Here is a 24,656-nt window from a genome sequence, read left to right as displayed (position 1 = left end):
ACAAAGAAAGTCAAAGTTCCTGGAATGAGAATATAAAACTGAGGCTTGTGATTTGTACGTCCCTGTGTGAACACGAAAACTGGGCTGGGACAGCTCTGCAGTGTCTGTGCAAGGTTTTTGACTTGTAAGTTTAATCCCTTGGCTGGAAAAATAACAGCCTGGGATCAGAACTCCACCCCTGCTCTGCTGAGCCCATCACCACAGCACAAACCTGTGTGTTGGGCAAGCTCCAGCCCGACCAAACCTGCCCAGAGCCTCCAAAGGGTGGCCCACGTGCCATCCACAGGGCAGCAATGATGCTTTCTTCCCAGTGTCACACAGGAAGGAAGCACAGCCCTGAAATTTCCTGCCCAAATTTTCAGCGCATGCAGCCACCTCGCCAGACTGGCAGAGCCGGTCTGGAAATGCTGCATGTTTGAAGCTGGGCACTCTTGTGCAACTTGGTGTTACTACTACACATGCGACAAGCAGCAGTTCTGATGCTGCTAGAATCGCTTGTCTGTATTCCAGTGTCCATCCAGAGGCTTTTTGGTAATGCTGGGATCTAGGAGGTTTCCTTTGTACCCGCATCTGCACTCTAAGTTAAATGCAGTGATATTGGTTTGCTCCAAGAAAGAGGTGGCAGTTGTTGTGGATGTAAAGGCAGCCCTTTAAAGCTTTGTGATAGCCCATGGATCCTCATGTGCAGGAATTCCCCTGCAAAACGTCTTTGAAGTGGGGAATTATCACTCAGCCTTGTAAAACATATTGGTCATAAATGGGCTTTGTCATGTTTCTGCCAGGTGTCCCTGCTGTATGACAACTGCATCACCAGATACAAAATGTCCGTTAGCAAAAGAAGCTTTCTTCCTCCTGGCCCTCTGGTACCCACAGCTGACAGCACACAAGCAGCTTTTTGGCAGCTTCGTGCATTCACGCCTCTTGGGTAAACACTTCCCCTTCTTAATCATTAGTTCTGTTCACATTATCAATTTTGTCCTGCCTTCTTTATCACACACTCTTTGCTCCACAGTTGCTGCCTTCTCTGCCCATGCCTTTGTTCGGTTGTGCCCTGTGCCCATTGCCCATTTCCCTTGGGCTCAGCCCCTCCCCTGACCTCCCAGACCTTCTCCTGTGGGGCTGCACCTCCCCAGGGTTTGCACTCACCTTCTCTGTGTGGCATTCTGGAGAGCAGTGCTGATACTGAGCCGCTTTGCCAGCAAGGCTTTATGTAGTGCCTATGTAGTGCCTATTTGCCTCCTTCCTTCCCATTGGGTTACCATTCTTCTGTGGGACAAAGTCAGCCTGACACTGGATGTGCACCAGCTGGGGAACATTCTTCCCCCCACCTTGATGAGCCACTCAGGGAGCAGAGCACCAGCTGGCAACAGCAAGAGAATCCAAACTGTTCCCACCCTGACCTGCTGGGAACTGAGCCCAGGCAATGTCTGAGAGCAGAACCTGAGCTGACTGAGAAGGTTGGCTGAGCTGCACTGAAAGGGCATTGCTGAGCAGGGAGGGGCAGCGGATCTCTCTCAAGCATGCATCTTTTCTCCCAGTTTTTGCTAACAGAGCATGTTGCTTCTGAATCTCTGTGAAAGGGAACAAATAGCCTTCATGCCTCCCATCCTCTTCCAGTTCTTGTCTAGGGCAGCAAAAAATCACAGAAATTCCACCGGAGGGTTTTGACTGGGGTGCTCTGGCCCTAAATGTGAACACCAGACCGATGCTCTGAAAGCCCCTCCCTCAGCACCCACATTGAACAGGTGAAGCCCCCAGAGCCCCACATCCCTGCTGCGCCCCACCAGCACTCTCAACTGCAGCAGGAATCATAGATCACATGGCAGCAACGAGTCTGAAAAAATGGTTTTTAATTATGGTATACATTAAATTAAATGTGATTTGAATATCGGTCTCCGATTCACGATGACTTATTCCCCATAGGGTTGCTCCTATCAGTCCTGGCAATGGTTACTGTATAAAATAGCATTTCTTGCCCCAGAAAAAGCATCCAGTGTTGTTGTGAGCAGTGGCTGACTGTCCACAGGCACCTCCACTGCTCTTCGCCTCTTTAAAGCACTCTCAGCATTTGGCACACATAACAAAGTTGAAGAAGAAATTAAACAACCAAGGAGCAAGTGATCCATTTCCGAAGGGATGTGTGTATGGAGGAGCTCATGTCCCACGGCAGGTGAGATGATGCCTTTCACAGCTTCGGAAAGTCAGGCTCGGGTAGATGCAGCAGGGCAAGGCTCTGGCAGTGCACAGCACAACGTCCCCAGCGGGTGCTAGGCTGGGACATGCACTGGCTGTGGAGTGGCCCACCCCACTCTGTGTCCCCAAACACAGCAGAGTCCCCTGAGCTCCTCGTGTCACCCAGTCCTGGGGCCAGCTGCTGGGGCTCAGCTCGGTGCCTGTCCTTCTGGGAGGCAGGGAGCTGGTGTCTCTGCAGAGGCACAGGGCTTTCTTCGTTAATCAACTCCATTAAGGGAGGAAAGAAAATACAAAACCAAAACCATGCAGAGCTCTGACCTTTACCAAAAAATAAAAAATAAGACTGAGGGAGAGGAGAAAAGCAGGAACAATATATACAGATGGGGGAATTGCACTTAATTACAATAGTTTACATCAATTGGACAACATTTACTTCTTTTATATAAATCTCTATGTATAGGAGCGGGGATGGGTGAGGGTGGAGCAGACTGTACCTATATTTACAGTTTAACTGGCTCAGTTCAACAGCACGAGATTCCTCCTTCCAAAAGCCAAGTAACAGACCCGGGTCCCTCTCAGTCCATCGGGTGGAGGAGTATAACTTAAATACGATCCATCTTCTGCCACGTCCCAGTACAGCTTGTTCCTATTTCCTCGGGAGAGCCAACGGCCTCTTGGAAGGCAAATACTTAGGAAAAAACAATCCTCAGGACACGTCTCGGAAATACTGCGTGGAGGGGAGGAGAGGCGCGGTCCCATGCTTCGGGTTTGGGCTGATCCCCAGCGCGGGGTTGCAAGGCTCCGGCCGCACGTCGGGGTAATGAGCACCTCGCTGCGGCACTGAGCTGCGCTCTGGCTCGACGCGTGGGTCACCAGCGGGATGTTGTGGAAAATAAGTTCCCGTTGCTATGTGCAAAGACAGCGAGGTGTGAAGCATCACCAGGCTTGCAGGGGACACTGGGAAGGGAGAGAGCAGCATGGTGAGTGGTGGGCCGGGGCTCCGCAGGTCATCTCCTCCCGCACCCCAAGCCCTCAGCCCTCTGCACCCCCAGGGGGAAAGCACTTTCTGAGCCAGATATTGCAACCCTACAAAAATGATTTTTTTTTTTTAATAAAAAAGGACCTATTGCAGGAGTTGTGCCAGGGAGATTGTGCTGGTCAGCTGGACAGCACTGTCTGTCCCCAGTGCTGCTGTCACCTCCGAGATGGACGGGCTGGTCCCTGTGGCTCCATCAGTGCCACCACAGCTCCATCCCCGGCCCCTCCAGGGTCCCCCGGTCACCGCTGGGGTGGGGGCTGGCAGCCAGGGTGACCTTGTGGGCTGGAGCGCACAGCAAACATCGTAAGGCGGAGATAAGGAGACGCCAGGAGCCTCCCGTGACATGTCATTAGGGACGGGCCGCAGCTATCAGGTGTTTGCTAACGTAATAAACATGGTGGCTCGGCCTCGAGCATTGTCAGAGGAACCGGGAGCCACATGTCCCTTCCAGCCCCAACAAACAGCCACGTCTCCCCCTTCTCTGCTTTGATTAAAGCACGATGGGGGGAAGAAAGGGAGTGTCACCCATCCCAAGTGTGGGGCCTGCAGGCCGCAGCCCCGTGGCAGGGATGGCCGGCTGCTGTTCCCACATGAGGGACATTTCCTGTGTGTGCCGGGCTCGTTTTGGCAAGCCGGCATCAAAGCCAGCCCGTGGCAGGAGAGCACAATTAATCAGGGGCAGTTCGGGCTGAGCGCACAGCAGATGGGCCGATAAAGCCGTGCAGAGGAAATGGCGCTCCTGAGAGCGCGGCCGCGCCTGAACGCTCCCGCACTGCGGGGCGCAGAGCAGAGGCACCCAAAGCGAGCTGAGCCGGGCCGAGGCGCTTTGCCTTTCCCCTTGGTTCAGCCCCAGGGCCCCCGCCATCCCCACCCCAACTCCAGCCCCTTCCTTGCCCCCAGCAACACACAGTGCCAGGCATCCGTGCGGAAGTCCCACGGCAATCCCACGCCGTATTTACTCTGTGGTCATTGCAGACATTTTTTTTCCCCTCTGCTGTCTAAGGTTGGTAAGAGAGTTTATCTGGATACAAGTTCAAGGCTCTCTCATATTTATCTAGCAATCAATAAGGGCCGCATATTTCCCACAGTCCCCAGAGCCGGCATTTAGAAAGGGGCTATTGTCTGAGTGAGGCCTTGTGCAGCTGATTCGAGCTGGGATATGTCCTACACCAACATGGGGCAGATAAAGGTGGGGTTGAGGCCGCCATGCCATCTGCAGAGCTGCCCCAGCACCGCTCACCAGCCACGAAGGGACCAGAGCTGCTCACTGCACGGTGCTTGGACAAACCCCAGCACTCAGCATCCGGCATGGCCTCTCATTGCGCAGATCCCCATTGGGTTGCCATCCATGAGCAGGTTTTTCAGAGCCCATGAAGGGGCTGAGGCTGGGTTTCCAGGGCTCAGTTTCCAGTGCTGGAGGGCTTGTACCACGGGGACCCATGGGGCAAACACCCCAAATTACACCAGCACACCCCAATCCTGCTGCCAGAGCCCAGCCATTACCTGCTTGCTGGAAGACATGTTGGTGAGCGTGCTGATGCTGCTGGTGTCTGTGACCACCATCGCCGAGGGGAAGCGGGAGGTGTGGGAATACTGGGGGGGCTCCTGCTTGTGCGCATACACTGTGGAGGGAAAAACAATGTCACCCACAGCCTTTGTGCAGGAGCAAGGCAGGCAGACAGCGCGCTACACGCATGGCTGTGGGGATGGATACTGTGCAGACAGGAATATAATAAAAGAAATGGAAGGAAATCACCATGTGCCTCTGGCATGACGGGGTGGCTTTTGCTTTTTCTGACCACAAGAGCCAGTGGTGGCCAAGGCAAGAGCAATAAGCAATATGTGACAATAATAACCCACAAGGAAAAAAATCCTTGCACAAAGCCATGCAGGGAGCAGCAGCAGAGCAGAAGTCACTTTCCCATAGGAGTTAATTTCCCAGGTGTTCCCCTCAGCCCCTTACTGTGCGAGTTCTGCAGCTGGGTGACGGTGGCCATGAAGGGCTGCTGGGCCATGTGGCTGGGCGACTGCTGCATGAGTGGCTGCTGGTGCGGGCTGTGCAGCTGCTGTGAGAACTGCACCGGCTGCAGGGCTGCCAAGCTGCCGGCCACACTGTTGATGACAGGGACGCTCTGCGCCTGCGAGGTGTTCAGACCTGGGATAAGGGAGAGAGCGCAGCAGGGTGTCAGCACTGGGGCCGGCATCTGCAGGTTGGGGTCCGGAGATTGGGATCCAGATGTGCTCCCATTTCACACTTACTCTGTGCAATAGCCATGACTCCTGAGAGCGGCGTCATGATGAGGTTCTGGGACTGCTGCGGGTTGTGGTGGGACAGGCTGTGGATGTTGGTCAGGGTGCTCACCGGCGGCAGCCCACCGCCCGACACAGAGATCTGCAGGGAGCAAAGCAGACAGGGGCCATCAGGCACACGACGCTGGCTCCCAGCCACACCAGCACCAAAACCAGCAACAGAGGGAAAAGAAAAAGTCCCCAAGAGGTGACAAGCTGCACCCACACCAACACCTTCCAGTGGAGCACCCCTGAGCTGCAGACCCTGGCTGGAAGCTCTGAGTATCACGTTAATAAATAGCAAAGCTGCAGCGGTGTGAAGCCTTCCTGGAAGCAGCTGCCAGTGCTCCAGCAGAGCACAGCAGGGACAGGACGTGTCCCACACAGTCGCCATTTGCTGGCCAGGTCCGCATTCCTGCTGCTGGGGACAACTGAGGACTCTCACACTTATTAACTTCCACCCGTCACAGATGTAGGGGAAAGTGAGAAATACAAACTTGGGAAAGCTTAAAAAAGAAGGCGAAGTAAATTAAAAAAAAAAGACCTCAGAGTGATCTTAGTCATCAGTTTTATGAAACAAATTCCAGCTGAGGGGGCTGCAGCCACACCATGGCCGTGCCAGCAGGGGCAGGTGCACGTGGCCAAAGGCAGCTCCTGGTGTGCAACCATTGCAGAGGCACTTGGGGGTGTGCTGGGATGGTCCTGGGAGTAGCAGGACTCCGGCAGCGCCTGGTTATTGCTGCATTATTGACCTGCTACACACTCACCTCACCCCTCTGTGTTACCTCCTGCACTGAGCAACCTCAGTGCAGATTTTGAAGGCATCCTTTGGGCTCTGTGTGACACTTTTGGACACTTGGTCCTTGTTTATTTTACCCATGTGAGCCTGAGATAGCCTCATTGCAATCGAAACAAAGGCATCAATAAATTCCAGAGCACAGGAGTGACTCATGTTTCCTTATCCAGTACTTTCCACTTTGAAAGTTTCTTCAAGGCCAGGCCACGCCGCAGTGCAGTGTGCTGCAGGCAGCCCATTGCAAGCGCATGCTTCTCACCTGTGGCATGGCACGTTTCGGGGAGAACTGGGCAAAAGTGCTGCACCCAAATGGGGTCAACCAGAGATAGCAGGAGCAGGAAAGACTCCACCAAGCACTGAACAATCTGGGACTATGGGAAAGCACAGCAGCACCACAAAGTATAACACCATCTCCATAGTGCTCCTCCTCCCCCGAAAAAACCAACTGCCTTCAGATGCAGCAATTTCCTTGGCAGCTTTTGGTTTCATGTAGGGCATTAAAGGCACATGTTTACCTACTAGAAACCACAGCCTACAGCATATTTTCATTAAATAACTTGCAAGCACTAGCTAGCCTTGCTTAAAGATCAGAGATAAGCTGGCAGAGCTGCATGCTGCTGGAGGAGCAGAGCAGCCCCAGACGGCGCTGTGCAACGGAGAGCTCAGCAGTGCTGCTGCAGCCTGCAGGTGCCTTTAGCACACTGCTTTAACCCTCTGCATCTCTGAGCAGCCCCCTGCCATGCACTGAAAATATCCCCTTCCAGGGGGCTCCTGTGCCCCTTAAAGAAACTTACAAAGAGTGCACCGAGATTGCTGTGCTGCTGAGCTCGTGGCAGCGCTTTGTCCTCCCGTCCCCCACCCCACACTGTCTGTGCCTGCTGCTGCCTTCCTTCGTGACTCATTTTATGACTTCAAGGCTCAGGGTTACAGGCTCAACACACCCAGAGGGAGAAATGGGTGCGTGCAGGGTGTGCAGCGAGCGAGAGTGCCAGGGGGTTCGGGGTTGCTCTGTGATGGTTCCCTTGCATGGCTGAGGATACTCAGCTACCCTGGAGCGGTGCCTGAGTTCAGGGGGCTACAAGGAGACCGCATGAGTAAGAGGCAGGCAGAAGGGAAGGCAAAGCAGGGAAATGGGGGGCAAAAGCAGTCAGGCTGTGGGAAGAAGCATGCAGCTTGCCCTGGTGTAGCTGCCAGGCTTGTGGGCACCTGCAGCTGACGGCCCCGAGGGATTGTCTTAAGAAAATGGAAGTGAAATCTTGTGCCAAGAGCCATGTATGACTTTCACTTTCAGCAGGAAAACCTCCTCCCGGAAGAGCTGCCGAGTGGCCAGACCAGCCACACAGTGATGCTGTGCCAGCTGCTTCAAGGAGTGCCATGCTCGTTTCCATCCCACCCCATCCTATTCCATCCCACCCCATCCTATTCCATCCCTTCCCATCCTATTCCATCCCATCCCACCACTCCTTCCTGCACATTTCTGCACCGCGCTCAGCCAGGAGCACTTTGAACTCTCAACCAGCACAGCCCAGCACAGCCACAGCACACTGGGGGCACAACTGGGAGCAAAGGGCTTCCCAGCGGAGCTCAGAACTCAGGAGGGCTTAAGGAAAAGCAATGAATGAGAGCTTTATCAATGCCCATGTCATCGGCAGGGGAAAGCAAACAGTGATCCACCCAGCGCGCATTCAATTCACAAGGCATGCAATCAATAAAAGCGGAGCGGGCTCTGTCAGGTTTATGGGCCGCACTTGTGGAACACGCCGGGGCTGTGGGGCCGCCTTTGAGGCGGGCGGTGGGGACGGGCGCGCGCCCACACCCCCACAATGCCCCATTGTTCAGCACGGGCCGCGTGTGAAACCCGGGGAAAGCGTGTTTGCTTTGCCCGCTGGGCCCTCTTATCTTATCAGCACCGCCGCCACAATAGGCCAGGTGTACTCACCATTTTACCGTCGGGAGAGAGCAAACCGTGGCCCGGGTCCAAGCCGGCTGGGGAGACCTGCTGCAGGACCGCCTGGCTGGTGGTGACCATGGCACCGCTGCCATGGTGGCTGATGGCCCCGGAGGATGCCGCCTCGCTGCTCGCCCCCTGGCCGTATCGGACCCCTGCAGAACACGACGCGGTCAGCGGGCTTGGGGGAATGGGTTCACGGTTGGACTGGATGATCTCGGAGGTCTTTTCCAACTTTAATGATTTGGTGACGCCGTGTTTCTATGAAAACCGTGGTGGGAATGGACGCGACTCGCTCTTGACAAATGTGTGATTAACACAGCTGGAGGACACGGTGATGGCAGGAACGATGGCCACAGCCTGCCACCGCCCAGGAGAGAAATCTGGCTTGAGCATGGGTCTTCAATACAAATATATTTAATTTGGCTAAATAGCCCCGTACTGATAACCATATGATCAGCCGTGTGTCATGGAAAGGCATCTACAGATCACAAATAATTAACTGAGGGAAACCCACAGGAAACAAAAGCGCCTTTTACAGGGCTGCCCTGGTGAGAAGCCATTTGTTATGGGCAGCCAGCACCGGGGTCACTGAACTCCCGGGGATCGAAGTGGCGGCCCAAGATCCCTCCTGGGAACACAAGCCATGGGAGCATCACCCATGCGCTGGGACCCTCCCCAGAACGACCTGAGCTGGGGGCTTGGGGCTTCGGAGCTCCTTTCTGCAGGCACCAAGAGTGCCACTGGAGCCCCGAGCCTGCACTGAGCCTTGGTCAGGAGGTGCCAGCACTGCCTAAGCTCCAGTTCTGCAAGGATGCTCTGAGGGCCACCGTAAAACCTGAGTCTAGGAAGAAGAAAGAAGCCATAACTTGGGTCTGGGAGCTTAGCTCCAAAATGACTGAATTAGGTACAGCAGGCTCCCTGCCACCTCCACCAAAAGCACAAAAAGTCTCCCTAATCACCTCCAAATTTTCCAAACATCAGCTGGTCAAACATGTCCTGCAGATAGGAATCTCCCCGCGCTGTCTGGTTCCTGATCATTTCCCAGCAAACCCCTTTATCCCTGATAATACAAGAATGTCCTCTGGCAGGTGGATATTTGCCGGTACGAGTGGACGGCCGGGTAAACATTACTCAACCAGGGCACTGTCACCACATTCTTCCCTGCGGTCCCAGCCTCGTGCAAAGTGTGCTTCAGCCGCTGCCGGTCTGAGACGCTGCAGCACTATTCAAACAGTGGGAGCGGAGATGAAAAAAAAAAGCCCTTTCTTCTCACAGTGGTCTCAAAGATAGATGAGGAGCACAGGAGACTAAATGGCAGCTCCTGAGCCCATGAAACAGTGATCGGATTGGCTGTGCAACTGGAAGCGGTTATGAAAAACATGGGGCAGAATGAGACACTACTCTTAAGAACAACAGCCCGTAGTGTTTCAGTGGGAGGGACGCCAATGTCTGCTAACTATCAGGGCAATCTTCACCCTCTTTTGGATTCTGTGAAGCTTTCAGTAAGAAAAAAGAAAAAAAAATTAAGTCCCAAATCACACTCTACCCAGTTCAGCCAAGAACCCCATCATTACAAATCTGACTTTAAGAAGCAGACGTTAAAAGCTGATCTTCAAACTTTTCTCTGCAATCCTAAGAGTTTGGGTCAGTGGCACATGGGGCTGAGGGAAAGGATTTGCCTGTGTGCCCTGTGGGCCTCTGGGAAGCCACAGCCATTTCACCTTGCTTTTTTTTTTCCGTTCCTGGAGCAGGATGCATATTATTATTTGTGTGCCCTCACCATTGGGACGGGTTACGGCACATTGCATCGTTAACAGCAGGAGATCCATGCTGTCGCTACCGCCGATCTACCAGCGCTCCCACACGGTGGAGGTGCCATCCCTCCCTGCTCCCCATCCCCACTGAGCTCCCACCCGCTCCCCATCAAAGCACCCACAGGCAAGATGGAGAGCCGCAGCCACACTGCTGGAGCAGCCTCCAGGCACGAGATGCTATCTAGGGCGCCATTTTCTGGCCTGTGCCAGCCCTGCCCCCAGGACCAGCCTCTCCCCATGGCCCAGCTCCCGCTGCCCACCCTGTGCACAATGGTTCCCTCCTGGGGGCTCTGCGGTCGCCCAAGCTCAGCTTTATGGCACGGCAGGGCAGGCGGCCGTGCAGAGCCAAGCACAATTATTGTGCCGCCACTCTCTTGTGCTTCCACAGCGTGACGCAGCCCCAGCATGAGATTTATTCCTCCTTGGCCTCTCCCCGTCCAGCCCCAGCAATGAGTCTGCCCGCCAAGCCTGCGCCCTTAAAGAGTTTGTTTCCAACTGGAGCTACAGCTATAGTATAAAAGTCTGTTTATGGGACGTGGCTATTGTTTGGTCCCTGAGCTGCACAGCCCGTGAAATGCTTTACTGCTTCCCCACGGCTCCAGACGACCTGCAGGCTCCGGCTGCCATAGCCTTAACCCTGTGCCCCAACCCTGCAGCCAGCACCCTGAGCTTCCCAGAGCCCATCCCAAGAGCAGTGCATCCCATGCAGCATCCACAGATCATCCCATGGAGCATCCCAAGGCGCAGCCAGCTGCAGTGTTCACACCTGGCTGCGCTCCTGCCTGGGGCTGATTTTGGGTCTGCCACTCAAATTGTCCCTAAAGTGTTAATCTTGCTATGTTACCGAGGTGCGGAGTTTATGTCCATTATAAAGCTGTTTATTGGGACTGGACCCTCCCATTCTGCTGCTGCCATAAAGTCCTAATTACCCCCCATAAAAGCAGGAAAAGCTCCTAAGAGCACACCGTACCCACAGGGCCGCACAATGAGCGCAACAGTAAAATCTGACAACGGCTGGCACCGGGTCTGCAATCAGAACCTGCGCAGCCCAAGCTATCAGAGAACAGCCTGCAGGATCCAGATAGAAAGCGATGTACCTCTGGACCAGGGTGCTATTAGCAGGCTCTTCTTGAAGGAAAAAAAAAAATAGAGTAAAGTCACCCAAATTGCCCTTTCAGTTTAGGGAGAATCTCGGGGCGTGGAGCTGAGTTTTTATATTTTTATGTGTGGCTGTAGAGATATCTAAAATGCATATAAATAATGCAAAATGCTGTACGTTCCTATGGATGCGCACACACATGGGGTCACTGCAGTGTTGGCAGCGCTGTCGGTCAGAGTGGGGCCGGGTGACGCGGGGCCTTTTGTATGCGGGGTGCGGGGGGCGCGTCCCTAATCTCATCAGCACTGATTGTCCCCGGGGCTCTTGAAGATAAAAATGGCATAAGCCAGAGTCTGCCGCATGGCACCGAGGAACGAGATAAAGCCCCGAGTGACCTTCAAATCAAACAGAGAACCGAGATCTCTGATAATCCCCTATAGGAAGGGAAAAGTCCAGAGTCTGAGACACCTCCGAGATAGATAGGCTTGGAGTATTTACCTCCAAACAGTTAAAAACCCTGCACCGAGGGGCCGCCCAGGATGCTCGGTTTTACAGCTCTCCCGCTGTCCCCAGCCATCAGCTTGCACCGGCCCCATCCCGACCGTGGGGCAATGCCTGCTCTGAGCCGTACTCAGCTCCATCATTTCCTTTCCTGGGGGGATTGTGCAGGCCACAGGGTGCGGGCAGTGTCCCAGCACCGTCATTAAGCTGTTAAAGGCATTGAGGGCTGCAGACAGTGCCGCACGCGGTGCAAGGACAGTTCAAATCCCAGCACGGATGGGGTCAGCATCTCTCAGAGGAGCTGGTGACATTTTGGAGGCTTGCAGCCCCAAAACGCCGCTGTGACTGATGGATTCCAGTGCAGGCTGAGCTCAGCCCAGCCCCTCACCCCTAAGCCAGCCCCGAACCCCATGCGCAGCCCTCACTGCGCCCATCTCCTGCTCCTTGGCAAGGCTGCTGCAAGCCAGCGCAGAATTCCCGCAGCTGAGCCCTCCTGACCCCTCTGCGGCCATCACTCCTGCCCAGCTCAAAGCCCCCACGAATGGGCTGTCAGCAGCCCTATAGCCACGGCTGGCTCCTGCTGGCCGATGCTCCAATGGGAAAATAAAGGTTGGGGCTTAACGGCCCCGCAGCCCCGAGATAAATGCCCGCGGTTCCAATAATTGCAGTCCCCTAATAGAAGAAAACAAAGGCTCTCGCGGGGTGCCTGCAAGCGCGCTGGAGAGACGGGGCCACATCAAAGGCAGCGGGGTGCGTTCAAAGCCCCAGCTTAATTGTCAATTAAGCATGCACGGGGGGGACAACGCCATGACAACGCGGGGCTGCATGCTGGTGCAGTATTGTAAAGCCCGGCGGCCAACACAGAAAACAGCTGATTTTGCTGACAATGTGCTTGTAGGGCACCTTGTAAGCAATCAGCCGGTGACAGGAGGGCAAACGTCCACCCCATCCCCGCCATTGTCTGGGGCATTCCTGGGGCAGGGTCACATTTTGGTCACTGTGGGCCAGCCCTGCAGGGAGAGCTGCACCATGAGACAGGCTGCCGGCCCTGGTGTCCCCAGTGCCCCCAGTGTCCCCATGCCATTGGGCAGTATGCTCTACACCCATCGGCATCTCCGTGCCCTCCCACCCCATCACTCTACCATGGGCTTTGTGGTGCCTGGGACAGCTCTATCCCCATCTCCCAGCCCTCCCTATGGTAACCACAGTGTCCTCCCCTGGACATCCTCTATCAATTCCTCTTTGTAATGAGGCTGTGGCTTGCAATGAGCCAGGTAGGGAAAATTCTGGGAAGCAGTTGCTTTGTGTCTCCCTGTCCCTGGGGTGTTGTCCCCAAATTGGGACAGGGGTGGTCAGGGCACACGGCCTGCAGCCCGTGGCCCCGTGCTGACCCCTCGCCGCCCGCCTCAAAGTGCCCGCTCTTGTTTGCTGGGGCTGGCGGCTTTGGAGTGCAGATTGCAGGTAGCGGCACAATGGGGATTGTTCTCCCAACAATGCCTCTTGCCCCATGCCGCCAGGCCCTCCCTGATTACTGTCCTAGCTCTGCTCTCAGCATTATCTCCTGCTCAAATCCCCCAGCAGTGCACACTGCAGGCAGAGCAAAGCCCAACCATGGGGCTCAGTGCAGCTCTCTGCCCACAGCCACTCGTGTCACCAACTTTAGTTCTCCAGCACCACATCCCCCAGCCCTAACTCTCCACGCCAGGCAGAGCAGCTGTATCCACGCCTCTGCCCAGCCCAGCCTGCACCCACAAACATGCCCAGCCCAGCAATCTGTCCTTGATGGGATAGAAATCCAGCCCCCGCCACGTGGCTGGCACTATAGGGATCAGCATCCACACCTCTCTGCACCCATCGAAACTGCAGAGGAAGCAGAGTGTCCCAATGCTCCGTTGCTGAGAGGAGTCCCATCCTACAGCCAATGGGGAAATTGCACCAAGGGCTGAGCCTTGTTGCTGTCCCTTGTCCAATGTGGGCAGCATGGACCATCTTTCCCCTGAGGCCATCTCCACCATGGCCCCGCACTGCCTCAAGTGCCTCTTTCTGCAGCACAAATGGTGCCAACATTGTCAACAGTATCAACAAGGTCAATGGCCCACGACCACTGTGCTCACAATCCCTTTCATCATTGGAAACACGACCAACACTGCCACTGCCCAGCATCGCTGTTCCCATCTCACCTGGCATCTTGCTGGGCGGCGAGGCGCTGGGCTGGTTGTGGTGCGGGGAGCCATGGGACAGCAGCAGGTTCATGCTGTGGGGGGGCTGGCCGGAGCTGTAGGCGTCCATGGCCAACTTCTGGCGGAAAGCCTCCTCCTTCCGCCGGTTGGCGAACCAGTTGTAGACACGCACCTCCGTCACCAGGTTGGAGCCAAGCCCATGTGCCTTGGAGGGAGACACCCCTCGCTGCAGACACTCGGCCCTGTGCATGCAAAGGGACACGTTGGAGCAAGGGTGCTGATGGGAGCTCCCAACACAGGGTTTAAAGCATTCAACCCTTCCTGAACACCTGCCCCTCTTTCCAACTACACTTGTGCCATAAAACCCATCCCGCCTCCCTCTGAGCTTGCTATAACACCACAGCATCGCTGCCGCGTCCCAACTGCATCATGGCTGCATCCCTGCTGCATCTCCACTGCATATCTGCCACATCTCCAGTGTATCTCTGCTTCATTCCTACTGTATCTCAGCTGCATCCCTGCTGCACCTTCACTGCATCCCATCTCCACCTCCACCGTATCCCAGCTGCATCCCTGTCACATCTCTGCTGTATCCTGGCTGCATCCCTGCCGCATCCCAAACACAGCACAGAGCTTGCTCTCCTCTAGATGCTGCCCAGCGCTAAGCCCAAAGCCAACAGGTGGCTCAGCAAAACCATTCCAAAACCCAGGGCTGCGTGCCACGAGCCCAGCACCTCATGCAGCTTCTGCAGGATGGCACGAGGCGGCCGTTACCTGTTGCACTCCTCCACCAGCGCCTCCCGCTCCTCCTTGCTGGGGTTCTTTTGGCGGTCGTAGGCTTGGTACAAGATTTGCTGGGAGGCCGGCCCCCACTTGAAGCGGTTGCGGCGCATCTTCTTGCTGGGGGTTTCGGCGCAGGCATCGTCAAGCTGGCCAGCCCCCTGGTTCTGTTGATTGAACTCTGGAAAGAGAAACAGCAGCTGATCCTGACTGCTTTTGTCTGTCCTATTTTCACACCCCTGGACTGTCTGGTTGAACTCTGAAAGAGAAAGGAGCAGACGTGACCCGGCCTGTAGCCGCCGCTCAGAGCTCAGAGTCACCGTCACGGCGCAGCGGCAGCCCCCACCCGGCCCCCACCCCGGCCCCCTCCCATCCACGGCCCCGGTGGGCACCGCAGGCGGGTGGGCACAGGTGGTTGTTGGCTGCACATGCAGCACGTGCACGTGCGTGGCCGGGCTCTGCTGGCGTGCGCTTGTTCCAGGAGGAATTTTGCATGTGAGGATGGGGTCACAGCCCCCAAAAGGAGCTCAGCAGGTGCGCAGCCCCCTGCCCGTGCCCACCCCGTGCCCAAGGGGCTCCCAGAGGAGCCTGGCCCCACACCAGGGTGACCTTCCCGTGTCCGCCAGGCACCTGTCACCACGACCATAAAGGGAGATTAATGGGAGTTTTTATTATTCTCCATTTTGCAGGGGAATTCTCCCTCTTTTTATAATGGCTTTTCCCCTTGTGACAACAGGGGAAGGCGAGGGGCACGGCTGGAGCAGCTCTGTTTGCTTTAACATCTCCAGGTGCACCTTCAAAGCAGCGGCACTCGGGGCTGAGCCCTTTTCTGCTTTTGGATTTTGCATCCTTTGGGGTCGGGGGCCAAGGGGGCTCAGCACAGCACCTGCCCCACGCAAGCACTGCTCCAAGCCAGGCCGTAGGGATTTACACAGTGCAGCTCCCCAGGCACGCAGCACCAGCACCGCTCCGGGTGCGCGGTCAAAGACATCCACATTGTAAATAATTCGGGTTGCATGAGACCCTGCTACAGATTTACGATTTTTTCCTTTCCTCCCTCTTTTCTTTCTCTTTTTTTGCAAGTAGTTGCAGAAAGTGAGCGCGTTCAGAAAGCGGAGAGGAAAAGGGGGCAGAGGTGGGAGATGGATCTAACTGTGTGCAATCCCGAATCGCTCTCCCAGAGATCCAGCCGTTTTGGTGGGCTCGGGGCAGCTCGCACAGCACTGCTGCAATCCAGAGGGGCTCTCACGCGCTCTTCCCGCAGCCTCAATCGCTTGGACCCACAAAACCTCTCTGGGGGGACCCTGCGTTCTGCCCCCACCCCCAGCCGTGCCCCCTCCCCATCCCGCTCCCCGGTACTTACGCCGCAGGATCTCCCGCTGCTTGCGGACGTACCACGTGTAGAGGGCAGCCCGCTTCTGCGTCTTCATGGGGGTGCCTTTGTTGAGGTGCTGCGAGAGGTGCGACTGGTTGAGGCCGGTGACGTCCACCACCTCGCGCTGCGGGATGTTGTGCTGCTGCATGTAGCCTTTGATCATCTTCGCCGCCCGCCATGGGTCCTCGCTGGGGGTGCAGAAAAGCGAGGGTTAACTTTGCTCTGTGGTTGCTTTTTCCCATGATGGAACCCCGCTATTATTGGTGAAGACCCGCTATTCCCAATGAATATTTGATGGCAAAGATTCCCGCCCCATGTGCCAACCCAAGCAGAGCCCCTCGCCGTCATTTTGAGCTCGTCTTCGGTATTTTTCAACACTTGAATTCAACTCTATCAGAACCAGTCCAGGTGCAGATTGGCTCTTCTTTAAATCCACGCTACTTTGATGTCCATCTGTTGCCTGGCACCACATTGGGAACCAATGAAACTGCAACGGAGGCACAACGCAATGGTGGATGGAGCAGCCAACGCACCCGCACTGCAGGCCGGCCCCACAGCTCACCCCACAGCACCCACAGATGTAGGGTGAAAGGAAATGGTTCAACACCAAGAAATCGGAGCGGAACCTGAACCTGGTCACAGTCGTGCACTCAAAGAATGAGATATTCTGACACTGCGCTCGGAATAACCGCCCAAGCACTTTTCCAATGCATTTGTTATTTTGGATCCTTCATCCTGTCAAGGGGGAAAAACCCAACAAATAGGTTTCTTACTTTTTGTTCCAAACTCAGCAAGGAAACAAAGCTTTTCGTGTCCAAAGGAATACCCACAGCCAGGGGGACCCACGGCGGGGACGGAGCCGTGTGCCCTGAGCCTGGGCGGGAGGAGCTGAGCCTCAGCTGGGAGCTGAGCCCCATCCTGCTCCCACCTGCTCCTGCTCACTAATTACTGAGTCCTAACGAGCTGGTGGAACAGAGCTTGTTCTGACAGCAGCCTGGCTAACACAGGGGCATCGTTTTGCCTGAGCCTCGAGCAAATGCTCCGATGCGCACCGTGAAAATGCAAAATGTGTGACTTTGGGTTACAGATTTCAGAATTGAAATGGAATTTGGCAGCATTCGTGCTGGAAAAAAAAAAAAATCAATGTGGGAATAAGTAAAATTCCTCAATTTTCCCTTCGCTTTATTATTTTTAGAATTTCTAACTTCAGCATTTCCAATGCACTCTGGACCTGTGCTTTCCAAACAATCATTCAGCTCCGAATTTCTGAGCAACGATTTTCTTTACAAATCAACTTGACCGTATTCAGAAGGGTTAAACAGCCTGAAACCAAACCCAAACATTTTGTTTCATGTTAAACAAAATGTTTGGACTTGACCCAAAATGAAACGTTTGAGTGTTTGTTCACCTCTTCTATTTTTTTCTCCCTCTTTTTGGTGAACCTAAAAAGCCAGAGAGGAAAACATTTCTATTCAACAAGTCGGCACAAACCCATTTTTTGGGTTCTGTCCCCGAAATAAAAACTTCATCAATTGTCCAACCTCCGTCGGGATGGATTTTACACGCAGGAAGAAATAAAGGAGCACACCCAGGTGTGCCGTGTGGCACTGCAAACCAGTTCTCAGCCCTCACCCCGCGGCCTTTCTCTGCCCCGTGTGGCCGCTGGCACCGAGCTGAGCGCCGCGTCAGTACGGCCGAGTGGGGCAGCTCTGCCCATCCTGCGCTCCAGGCCCCCGCCCGCTCGCCCTCTGGGTCAGCCTTGGAAACAGGTAAATACGCTTCACATCCTCCGAGAAAAATGCCAAGAATTTATACAGATGGATTATAAAGCCGGCTCCCTCCATCGGATCTATCTAATCTGCATCTCCCTGCGCACACAGCGGGGTCCTGCACGGGGCCGTGGGGTCAGAGCTGCCCCAGCACGGAGCCCTTTGGGGCCCACGGAGGTGCCCACGGGGCAGCCCGGCACAGGCGGGGGCCGCGCACCTCCGCGGCCGCGGGGACCGCCTGGGAGAGGACCCGGGGGTCGCGGGGTGGGAGCAGAGGGGGCTCAGCCGCACGGAGGGGCTGAGATCGACGGCTCCCGACGCTCCTGCCCCGGCCGCCTCTCTCCAAGTACAAAGGGCTCTCTTAGAGCAAACAGCAGCTCTTTGCAGAAGGCTCCTCAGGGACATGTGCCTGCTCTTGTTTGCACCGAAGGCAAACTTTGCACAGAAACACCTGTGGGAGAACTGCGACGCGGACAGAGCCCTCCCGCACCCTCGGGGGCGCAGCGGCAGGCAGTGGGGTGGTGGGACAGCAGCGGCGCCCAGCGCGCGGGTTGCGGCCCGCAGCGGCGTCCCCTCCCGCACCGCGCGTCCCGTCCGAGCCCCCGCGCTGCCGTCAATGTCACCGACCCCGGGAGGTGCTGGGCTGCCCTGCCGCACAGCCGGGCGCGAGCGTCGCTGAGCACACGCGGGGATCGCCTCCGCGTGCTCGGAGCAGAGCCCCGCTGCCGGCCCCGGTGCTGGGGGGAATCGCCCCCGACAAGCGCGGGGCTGCTCCGCCGCTCACCGACGGCCCGACCCGGTCCGGCCCGGCTCTGCCCGGACCCGCACGGCACGGAGCGGACGGGCTCGGCCAAAGCGGGGCGCGGAGCCGCATCCCCTGGGACGCGACGCGACGGGACGGGACCCGAGCGGCCGCGTTTGGGGGTTTCCTCGTTCCCCCTCCCCGCCTGGTTTACAACTCCGGCAATGAATAACCCGCCTCTCCGCTCGCCCTAATCGCGGCTCTTTGTGTATCTTTCTGTTGATGATTTATAGAAATAAATTAATAGCACTCCGAGCTCCACGTGCTGCAGTTTATGTTTTATCTCCTGGCGCGGAGGGAGGACGGAGCCGAGCCCCGGGCGGCCGCAGCCCGGGCACCCCCGGCCCCTCCACCGCGGCGGGCGGCGAACACCCGACGGGGCGGCGGCACTGCCCGGCACCGCGCTGCTCCCGGTGCAAGAGAGGGGGCGGCGGCGGCGCCCCGCCGGGACGGGCGCACCCGGAACGAATTCCGTAGGGGCGCACGGGGCCGCGGGAGCGGAGCGCTCCGCCGGTACCTGATCATCCTGTCCACTTCGGCCCGCTGCTCCACGGCCTCCTCGGTGTTGAGCGCCTGCAGCTCGCGGAGAATCTGCGGCGTGTCGAAGTCGTCGCCATCCTCCGAGCCCTCGTCGCCGGACAGCTTGCCCTTGCCGTGTCCGTTGGCCAGCGGCACGAAGCCGGGCTTGCCGTCGGGCGGCCCGCCGGGGGACAGCGGCAGGCTCTCCAGCTTGACGCCGAAGCCGGCGGCGGGCACCATGTCCTCCAGGGCGCGGATCAGCCCCTCCTTGGTGGCCCCGGAGCTGAGCAGGGCGCCCAGGAGCTCCCGCTGCAGGGCGCTCAGCTGGGACACCATGGTCCCGGGTCTCCCCGCGCTCGGCCCGGCCCGGCCCGCCTCCCTCCGGCACCTGCCGCTCCGCCCCGGCTGGCAGGCTGTGCGGGGCGCGGGCCGCCCTCTACCTAGCCGTTAGGCATTATACCTTATGCAAATCAGCTCCGGGAGGGCCTCTCCTCCGGGAGCGAACCCCGCGTCCCCGCCCGCCGCAGTCCGGCCCCCGCCCGGCCCTTATCGGCCGCGCTGGGACGGACTTTGCGCGCGGCCGCCGTGAGGCCCCGAGGAGCGGCGCGGAGCGCTCGGGGCAGCGGCGGAGCGGGGTTCGGTTCGACCCGGTCCGGCCCCGAACGGTGCGGCGCTCCGGAGGAGCGGCTCGGCCCCGGCGCGGAGCGCGGAGTGCCGTCGGGGGCCGCTCGGAGCGGCACGGCGCGGAGCCGGGCGCTGCCTCGGGGCTGAGCCCCGCGCCGAGAGCCGAGCCCCGCTGCACAAAGCCCGTGGGGCTGCGCGGGGCCGGGCCGAGGGTCCTCAGCCGGGGTCCCGGAAGGGTCCCGAGGGTCAGGCTCTGCTCCGCGGAGGAGTCGCGGCAATGTGGCAAATGGGACTCTGCGGGGGTAGCGCTGCTCGGGAACGCGGAGCGCCCGTCGAGCCCTGATAACCGCGGGGGTGGGGCAGTGGAAAACATCGGGGACCTGAACAAAAAGTGCTTCTCCTCCTGCCGTGAACGCACTGAGTCACAAAAGATCAGCAAATTGACCCAAACCAAAGCAGGCGGGATACAACAGGCACCAGCACATCACTGGACGCAACGTGGTGGGCTCTGGAATCCCGCAGGGCAGGTGTGGGAGGGGAAATACAACATCTGAATGCTTCACCCATCACCTCCCATCCCAGCAAGCTGCGCAGCCCAGTGCCCTCTAGCCGTGCCCTGGCAATGGGTGTCTGTGCTTTTGGGAGGTGGGCGCTCAATGCCCACCACTCCCAGCTCAGGTTCAGACTGCCATAGCATCCCTGGAGCCATCACTGCCCCAAACCTCGAGGGGTCCAGGAATCTTAAAAATGTCCCAACAGCCTCCAGCACCTGGCAGACCCTGAGCCCTGTAGGAGCCCATTTGGGGCAGGATTCTCTGCCCTCACCGTACCCACTAGGAAAATGTGGGGTTGTGTGTTGAAGAGCAGGAAACCTCCCTGCATGCCTGGCAGGGATCTGGCAGACAGGTGTTGATGGTTCTGGTTTTACATCAGCACAGTGTACGGAAGAAAGGGCAAAAAAGGGCCCCAGCCTGGGGCCCAGGCCCACTCCCAACAGCATGGCCAAGAGCTCTTCCTTTGTCCCGTTCTCAAATCCACATATCTGCCTGCTGGGTCCCTGACAGCCGCACTCCCATCACTGAGCCTCTGCTGCTGGCCGTGGCTCAGCTGTGCCGTGGGGCCGTGCGTGGGACCACAGCCTGGGAACAGCTCGGGCTGGGGCAGCTCCCCTGTCCCTTTCAAGTGAGCCAGTGAGCTTTGACTTGGTCTTTGCACGGCTTCATGGCATCGCATGATAATAATGTTCTGTCACAGTGGGTGACCTAGACTTTGTCCTATTTCCACACATTCGGAGCCACCTGGCTAATGAAGTGGATATTGTTTTCTGGTCCATCTCTCACCCTATTGCTCTTCCCCCTTCCTCCACACCCAGCTCCTCTGAGAGCTGTCAGGAGCCCCACTGCTGCCCGTTCCCACCACTGTCGGGCACAGCTCATTAACTCCCTTCAGCAGAAGGCCGCGCTCACCGCGGCTGGGGGGCAGCGGCGCCCCGTGGGGTGGGAGCACAAAGTTTCCCAGCAGGAAGGTGCTGGCGCCATCCAAGCATCAGGCTGAGCTCCCACATGGAGGGCGCAGGGGCTGGGAATGGGGAACCACGACCCTCCGTGCCCTGCCCACCCCACACCAGCTCTGTGCCTTTGTGGGCTGGAAGCATTCTGCTCGCTGCCATGAGCCCCGAACCCCGAACACGGTGGGGTCGGGCATGGGCACAGCCATGGCAGTGGTGACTTTGCTCCCAGCGCCGTGTGAGTGGATGGGCAGAGGGACAGAGGGACCGCGGCCGCACTCCCCCATCCCCGCATGCATTGCAGGGTCTCTGAGCGGTGCCCCCGGCTCTGAGCTCGGTGCCCAGTGCCTCCAGGCGGGGATTTCTCCCACAGTCGCCCCGATGTGACTCACGTGGCACCGGGGGAATTCTGCCATGGACGCCTTCACGCATTTCGTATCTGCCTCTCATTTTTTCTTACAGTTTCATTTAATGGCTGAGCGCATGCAGACACACTGCCCTGACCCTGCAGGCAGTGGGAAACAGCGTTCCCACCGGCACAGGGCCATTAAGTCCCCACGCTGAGATGTTGTCTCCTCTGCCCCCACTCGCACCGAGATTTTCGCATTCCCTCCCTGCCCCCGCCTCCCCCGCACTGAGGTGACGTAATGTTATGGAGCCTTCTCCCATCCCCACCTTTATTAAATATGACCCGCGTTTGATCCCCGCGCGGCGGCGAGGGGAAGCTGTGGTTTGGGGAGGCTCAGACATGAAAGGCAGAGCTGTGCCGTGCTGTGTGCCGGCCTGCACACCCAGCAGAGTGCAGGGCGGGTGGCAGCCATTGGGAAGTGCCACAAGTACCACTGCGCCACCAGCCAAGGGACGCCAGCTTGGGGCACCACGTGCTGCCCAGCCCCTGCCCCCAGTGGTCGCTGAGGCACAGAGCTTTTGGGGTGGGTGCTTGGCCGGAGGGTCCCCGACGTCCCCTGTTCCCAGCCGTGTCCCCAGCACTGAGTGCTGCAGCACTGTGCTGTCACACAGTCAGGGACCTGCTGCCACCGCACCTCCTGCAATGGAGAGGAGACAAGGAGAGGAGACAGGGCATGGGCTGGGGACACTGTGAGCCCACAGGGAGGCGGGCAGGGGGACACCCGGCTGCAGCGCTGGCCTGCGCTCCAATAATTAATGCTTCTCCGTACACTTTGCAAATAACTCGCCACTCTCTTTGTCTGGTGATAAATGGCCCCTTTGAAGTTCTCTTTTCTCAAAAGCAAAGCAAAGAAACACTTTCATAATCCGCCTTCGCCCCCCTGTCCTTTGCTGAGCTGCAGGGCTCTGGGGGGGCAGCACCGTGTAGCTCCCCTGCACTGCCCACAGGGACACACCGCCCTGCACCCACCCACAGTCCCAAACCCACACTGGGACCCCCTGTTCAGCGTGCAGGGGCTCCATGTGGGCTCCCCACAGGCTGAGGCAGAGGGGGTGTTGTGGCCAAGCACCCCCAGGAGTGGGATCTCTCAGAGGCATGGTGAGTGCAAACGTGACCGAGCAGCCACCCCAAACCCTGCTTGTGTCCCCTGCAGCTCCCAGCCCACACTCGGGTTATGGTTCACTGGTACAGGAAAACAAGTTCTGCTGGGCTATAAAAAGACATTGAAACCGGGGCAAGCTAGGAGAGCTCAGAGCAGTGCAAATGAAATCAGTGCCAGAGCGCTCATATTGTCACCAGGCTTACGTGTCACAGCAAACAATGCTATCTGCTGAGGAATCGCAGCACAAAGAACACCACAACAGTGGCCCAAACCCCAAACATGGGGTCATGAGGCTGAACCTGTGTGAATGGCTCCCCAACAGGAGCCCCAGCTCAGAGCTGCTCCCTGCGCATGGCTGTGCACAGCAGGGCCCGGCCTCATCCCATAGGCACAGCCCTGCCAACCCATCCCATTGGTACGGCTCTACCATCCCCATCCCTTTTGTGTGGCACTACCACCTCCATCCCATCAGCACAGCCCTGCTGTCCTCAGCCTGTTGGCATGGCCCCCCACACCCAGTGCACCAGATTCCCAAGACCTGAGCAGGGCAGGGAGGCACCTTTGCTTTCCAAAGCTGTGTCCCCCCTCGCGGGGCGCACATTGTGCGCATGCCATTCTGCGTTATTGAGCAGCCCCCTGTCCACAGACTTTTTATTAATTTTAAGGCGAAGAGGAGGTGAAGCGAGCTGGAACCAGCTCGGGAGGCGGGGTTGTTTTCTGGGAAAACAAAAGCAGTGGTGCTGGAGGGATGCTGGAGGGGCTGCAGGGCCATCCGTGCAGCGCAAGGAGCCCCAGTTGGGTACCCGTAGCCCCCTGTCTGCGCCACCCTCTGGCTTGTGCCCCATCAGTGAGTTCCCATCCCTGGTACAAGGACGGTGGCATGCACCGGTGGACGGCTGTTGGGAAGGTGGGGTTGAGTGTGGCCACAATGGCAAAGGGACAGTGCAGCCCGGCAGCCCGCAGACAGCACAGGAAGGTGCAGGGGGTCTTTTCAGGGCCAGCAAACACCACCAGATGTGGGCTCACCCCACACCCAGACCCACCCGTGGCATTCTCAGCCTGGGATGGGGCAGCCTCAGCCCCTAGCAGGGTCCATCAGAGAGGAGGGCAAAAAGCAGAGGAAAATTGCGGCGCTCAATGGTGTGGAACCGCGGCGACTGCAGCGTGACTTTGATTCCCCTATCATAACCCCGAATTAAAAATTCAGGCAATTACTTGCATGGCTTCCCTCCGATGAGGCTGGGCCTCGCCTTCATTAATGCAGGCACACAGAGAAAAGCCATTAGGGCCGGTGGAGGGGAATATTTCTCTGAGAACAGTTCCGCTTCAGGAAGAAGCCCGACGAGAGCCGAGTTTCACACATTTCAGCGGCTGCCCAAGCACGGCCCCGTGGGTCCTCAAAGCCGCCTTTGTCCCGGGCTTTGGGCCGGGATGTTTCACGTGGCATCGAGGTGGTGGCATTGCACCATCGGTGGTATCACTGCACGTAGGTCCTGCACAGCATGGGGAGATGCTCAAGCAAGAAGCAGCAAGTTGTGCACCAGCCAGCCCGGTTTTATGGGCAAATGTCACATTTCACACAGTTTTCCCCACCCTTTGTTTCGCCCCTTGGTTGCAAACCTTTCTTCCATCTCAGAGGGAGAAAATGCCAGGCTCCTGGCTGCCTCCATCCCGCCCCGGCCCCCCACAGCCTCTGCCTGTGCCAACACAGCCGGTGCTATCGAGGGACCCTATGGGGCCGACGGGTGCCAGCACGTCCAGGCAGACATATTGGGCCAGGAGCGCGGGGCCCCAGGGCAGCGTGGGCCACGACGTGTGGGTGGCACAGGGGGACGTGGCTCCACATCTCCCCGGTCCCCCCGGCCCCTACGTGGGGTGCGGGGTCCATCCGTCAGCGGTGACCCCGG

At 57.7% G+C, this 24,656-nt stretch overlaps 1 protein-coding gene across 2 annotated transcripts; it reads right to left on the bottom strand.

The window, feature by feature from the left end:
- Positions 1–1,851: 1,851 nt before the first annotated feature.
- Positions 1,852–19,554, bottom strand: HNF1B (HNF1 homeobox B). 2 transcript variants are annotated; one of them, XM_048966931.1, is made up of 9 exons: positions 19,106–19,554; positions 16,006–16,205; positions 14,637–14,901; positions 13,863–14,104; positions 8,257–8,420; positions 5,492–5,624; positions 5,196–5,387; positions 4,736–4,854; positions 1,852–3,150 (listed from the first exon to the last, which is right to left on the bottom strand). In XM_048966931.1, exons 1-9 carry the CDS (start codon positions 19,441–19,443, stop codon positions 3,130–3,132), a joined length of 1,674 nt encoding a protein of 557 aa, XP_048822888.1. In that variant the 5' UTR covers positions 19,444–19,554; the 3' UTR covers positions 1,852–3,129. The 2 variants fall into 2 exon arrangements, with proteins under 2 accessions (XP_048822888.1, XP_048822889.1); XM_048966932.1 differs by having other exon boundaries at positions 14,637–14,823.
- Positions 19,555–24,656: the final 5,102 nt, after the last annotated feature.

The sequence above is a fragment of the Lagopus muta genome, chromosome 20, assembly GCF_023343835.1.
Source record: "Lagopus muta isolate bLagMut1 chromosome 20, bLagMut1 primary, whole genome shotgun sequence".
Lineage (NCBI taxonomy): Eukaryota > Metazoa > Chordata > Aves > Galliformes > Phasianidae > Lagopus > Lagopus muta.
The sequence above is the reverse complement of the archived record's forward strand: the minus strand, read 5'-3'. Positions and strand labels throughout refer to the sequence as shown.

Excerpts from the sequence above, each read along its gene's own strand:
- HNF1B (XM_048966931.1), bottom strand. The coding sequence starts at position 19,443 with ATGGTGTCCCAGCTGAGCGCCCTGCAGCGGGAGCTCCTGGGCGCCCTG. Across the intron at positions 14,105-14,636 it reads CTGGTGGAGGAGTGCAACAG|GGCCGAGTGTCTGCAGCGAG; the intron begins GTAACGGCCGCC and ends TTGCATGCACAG. Across the intron at positions 5,388-5,491 it reads AGTCATGGCTATTGCACAGA|GTCTGAACACCTCGCAGGCG; the intron begins GTAAGTGTGAAA and ends CCCTTATCCCAG.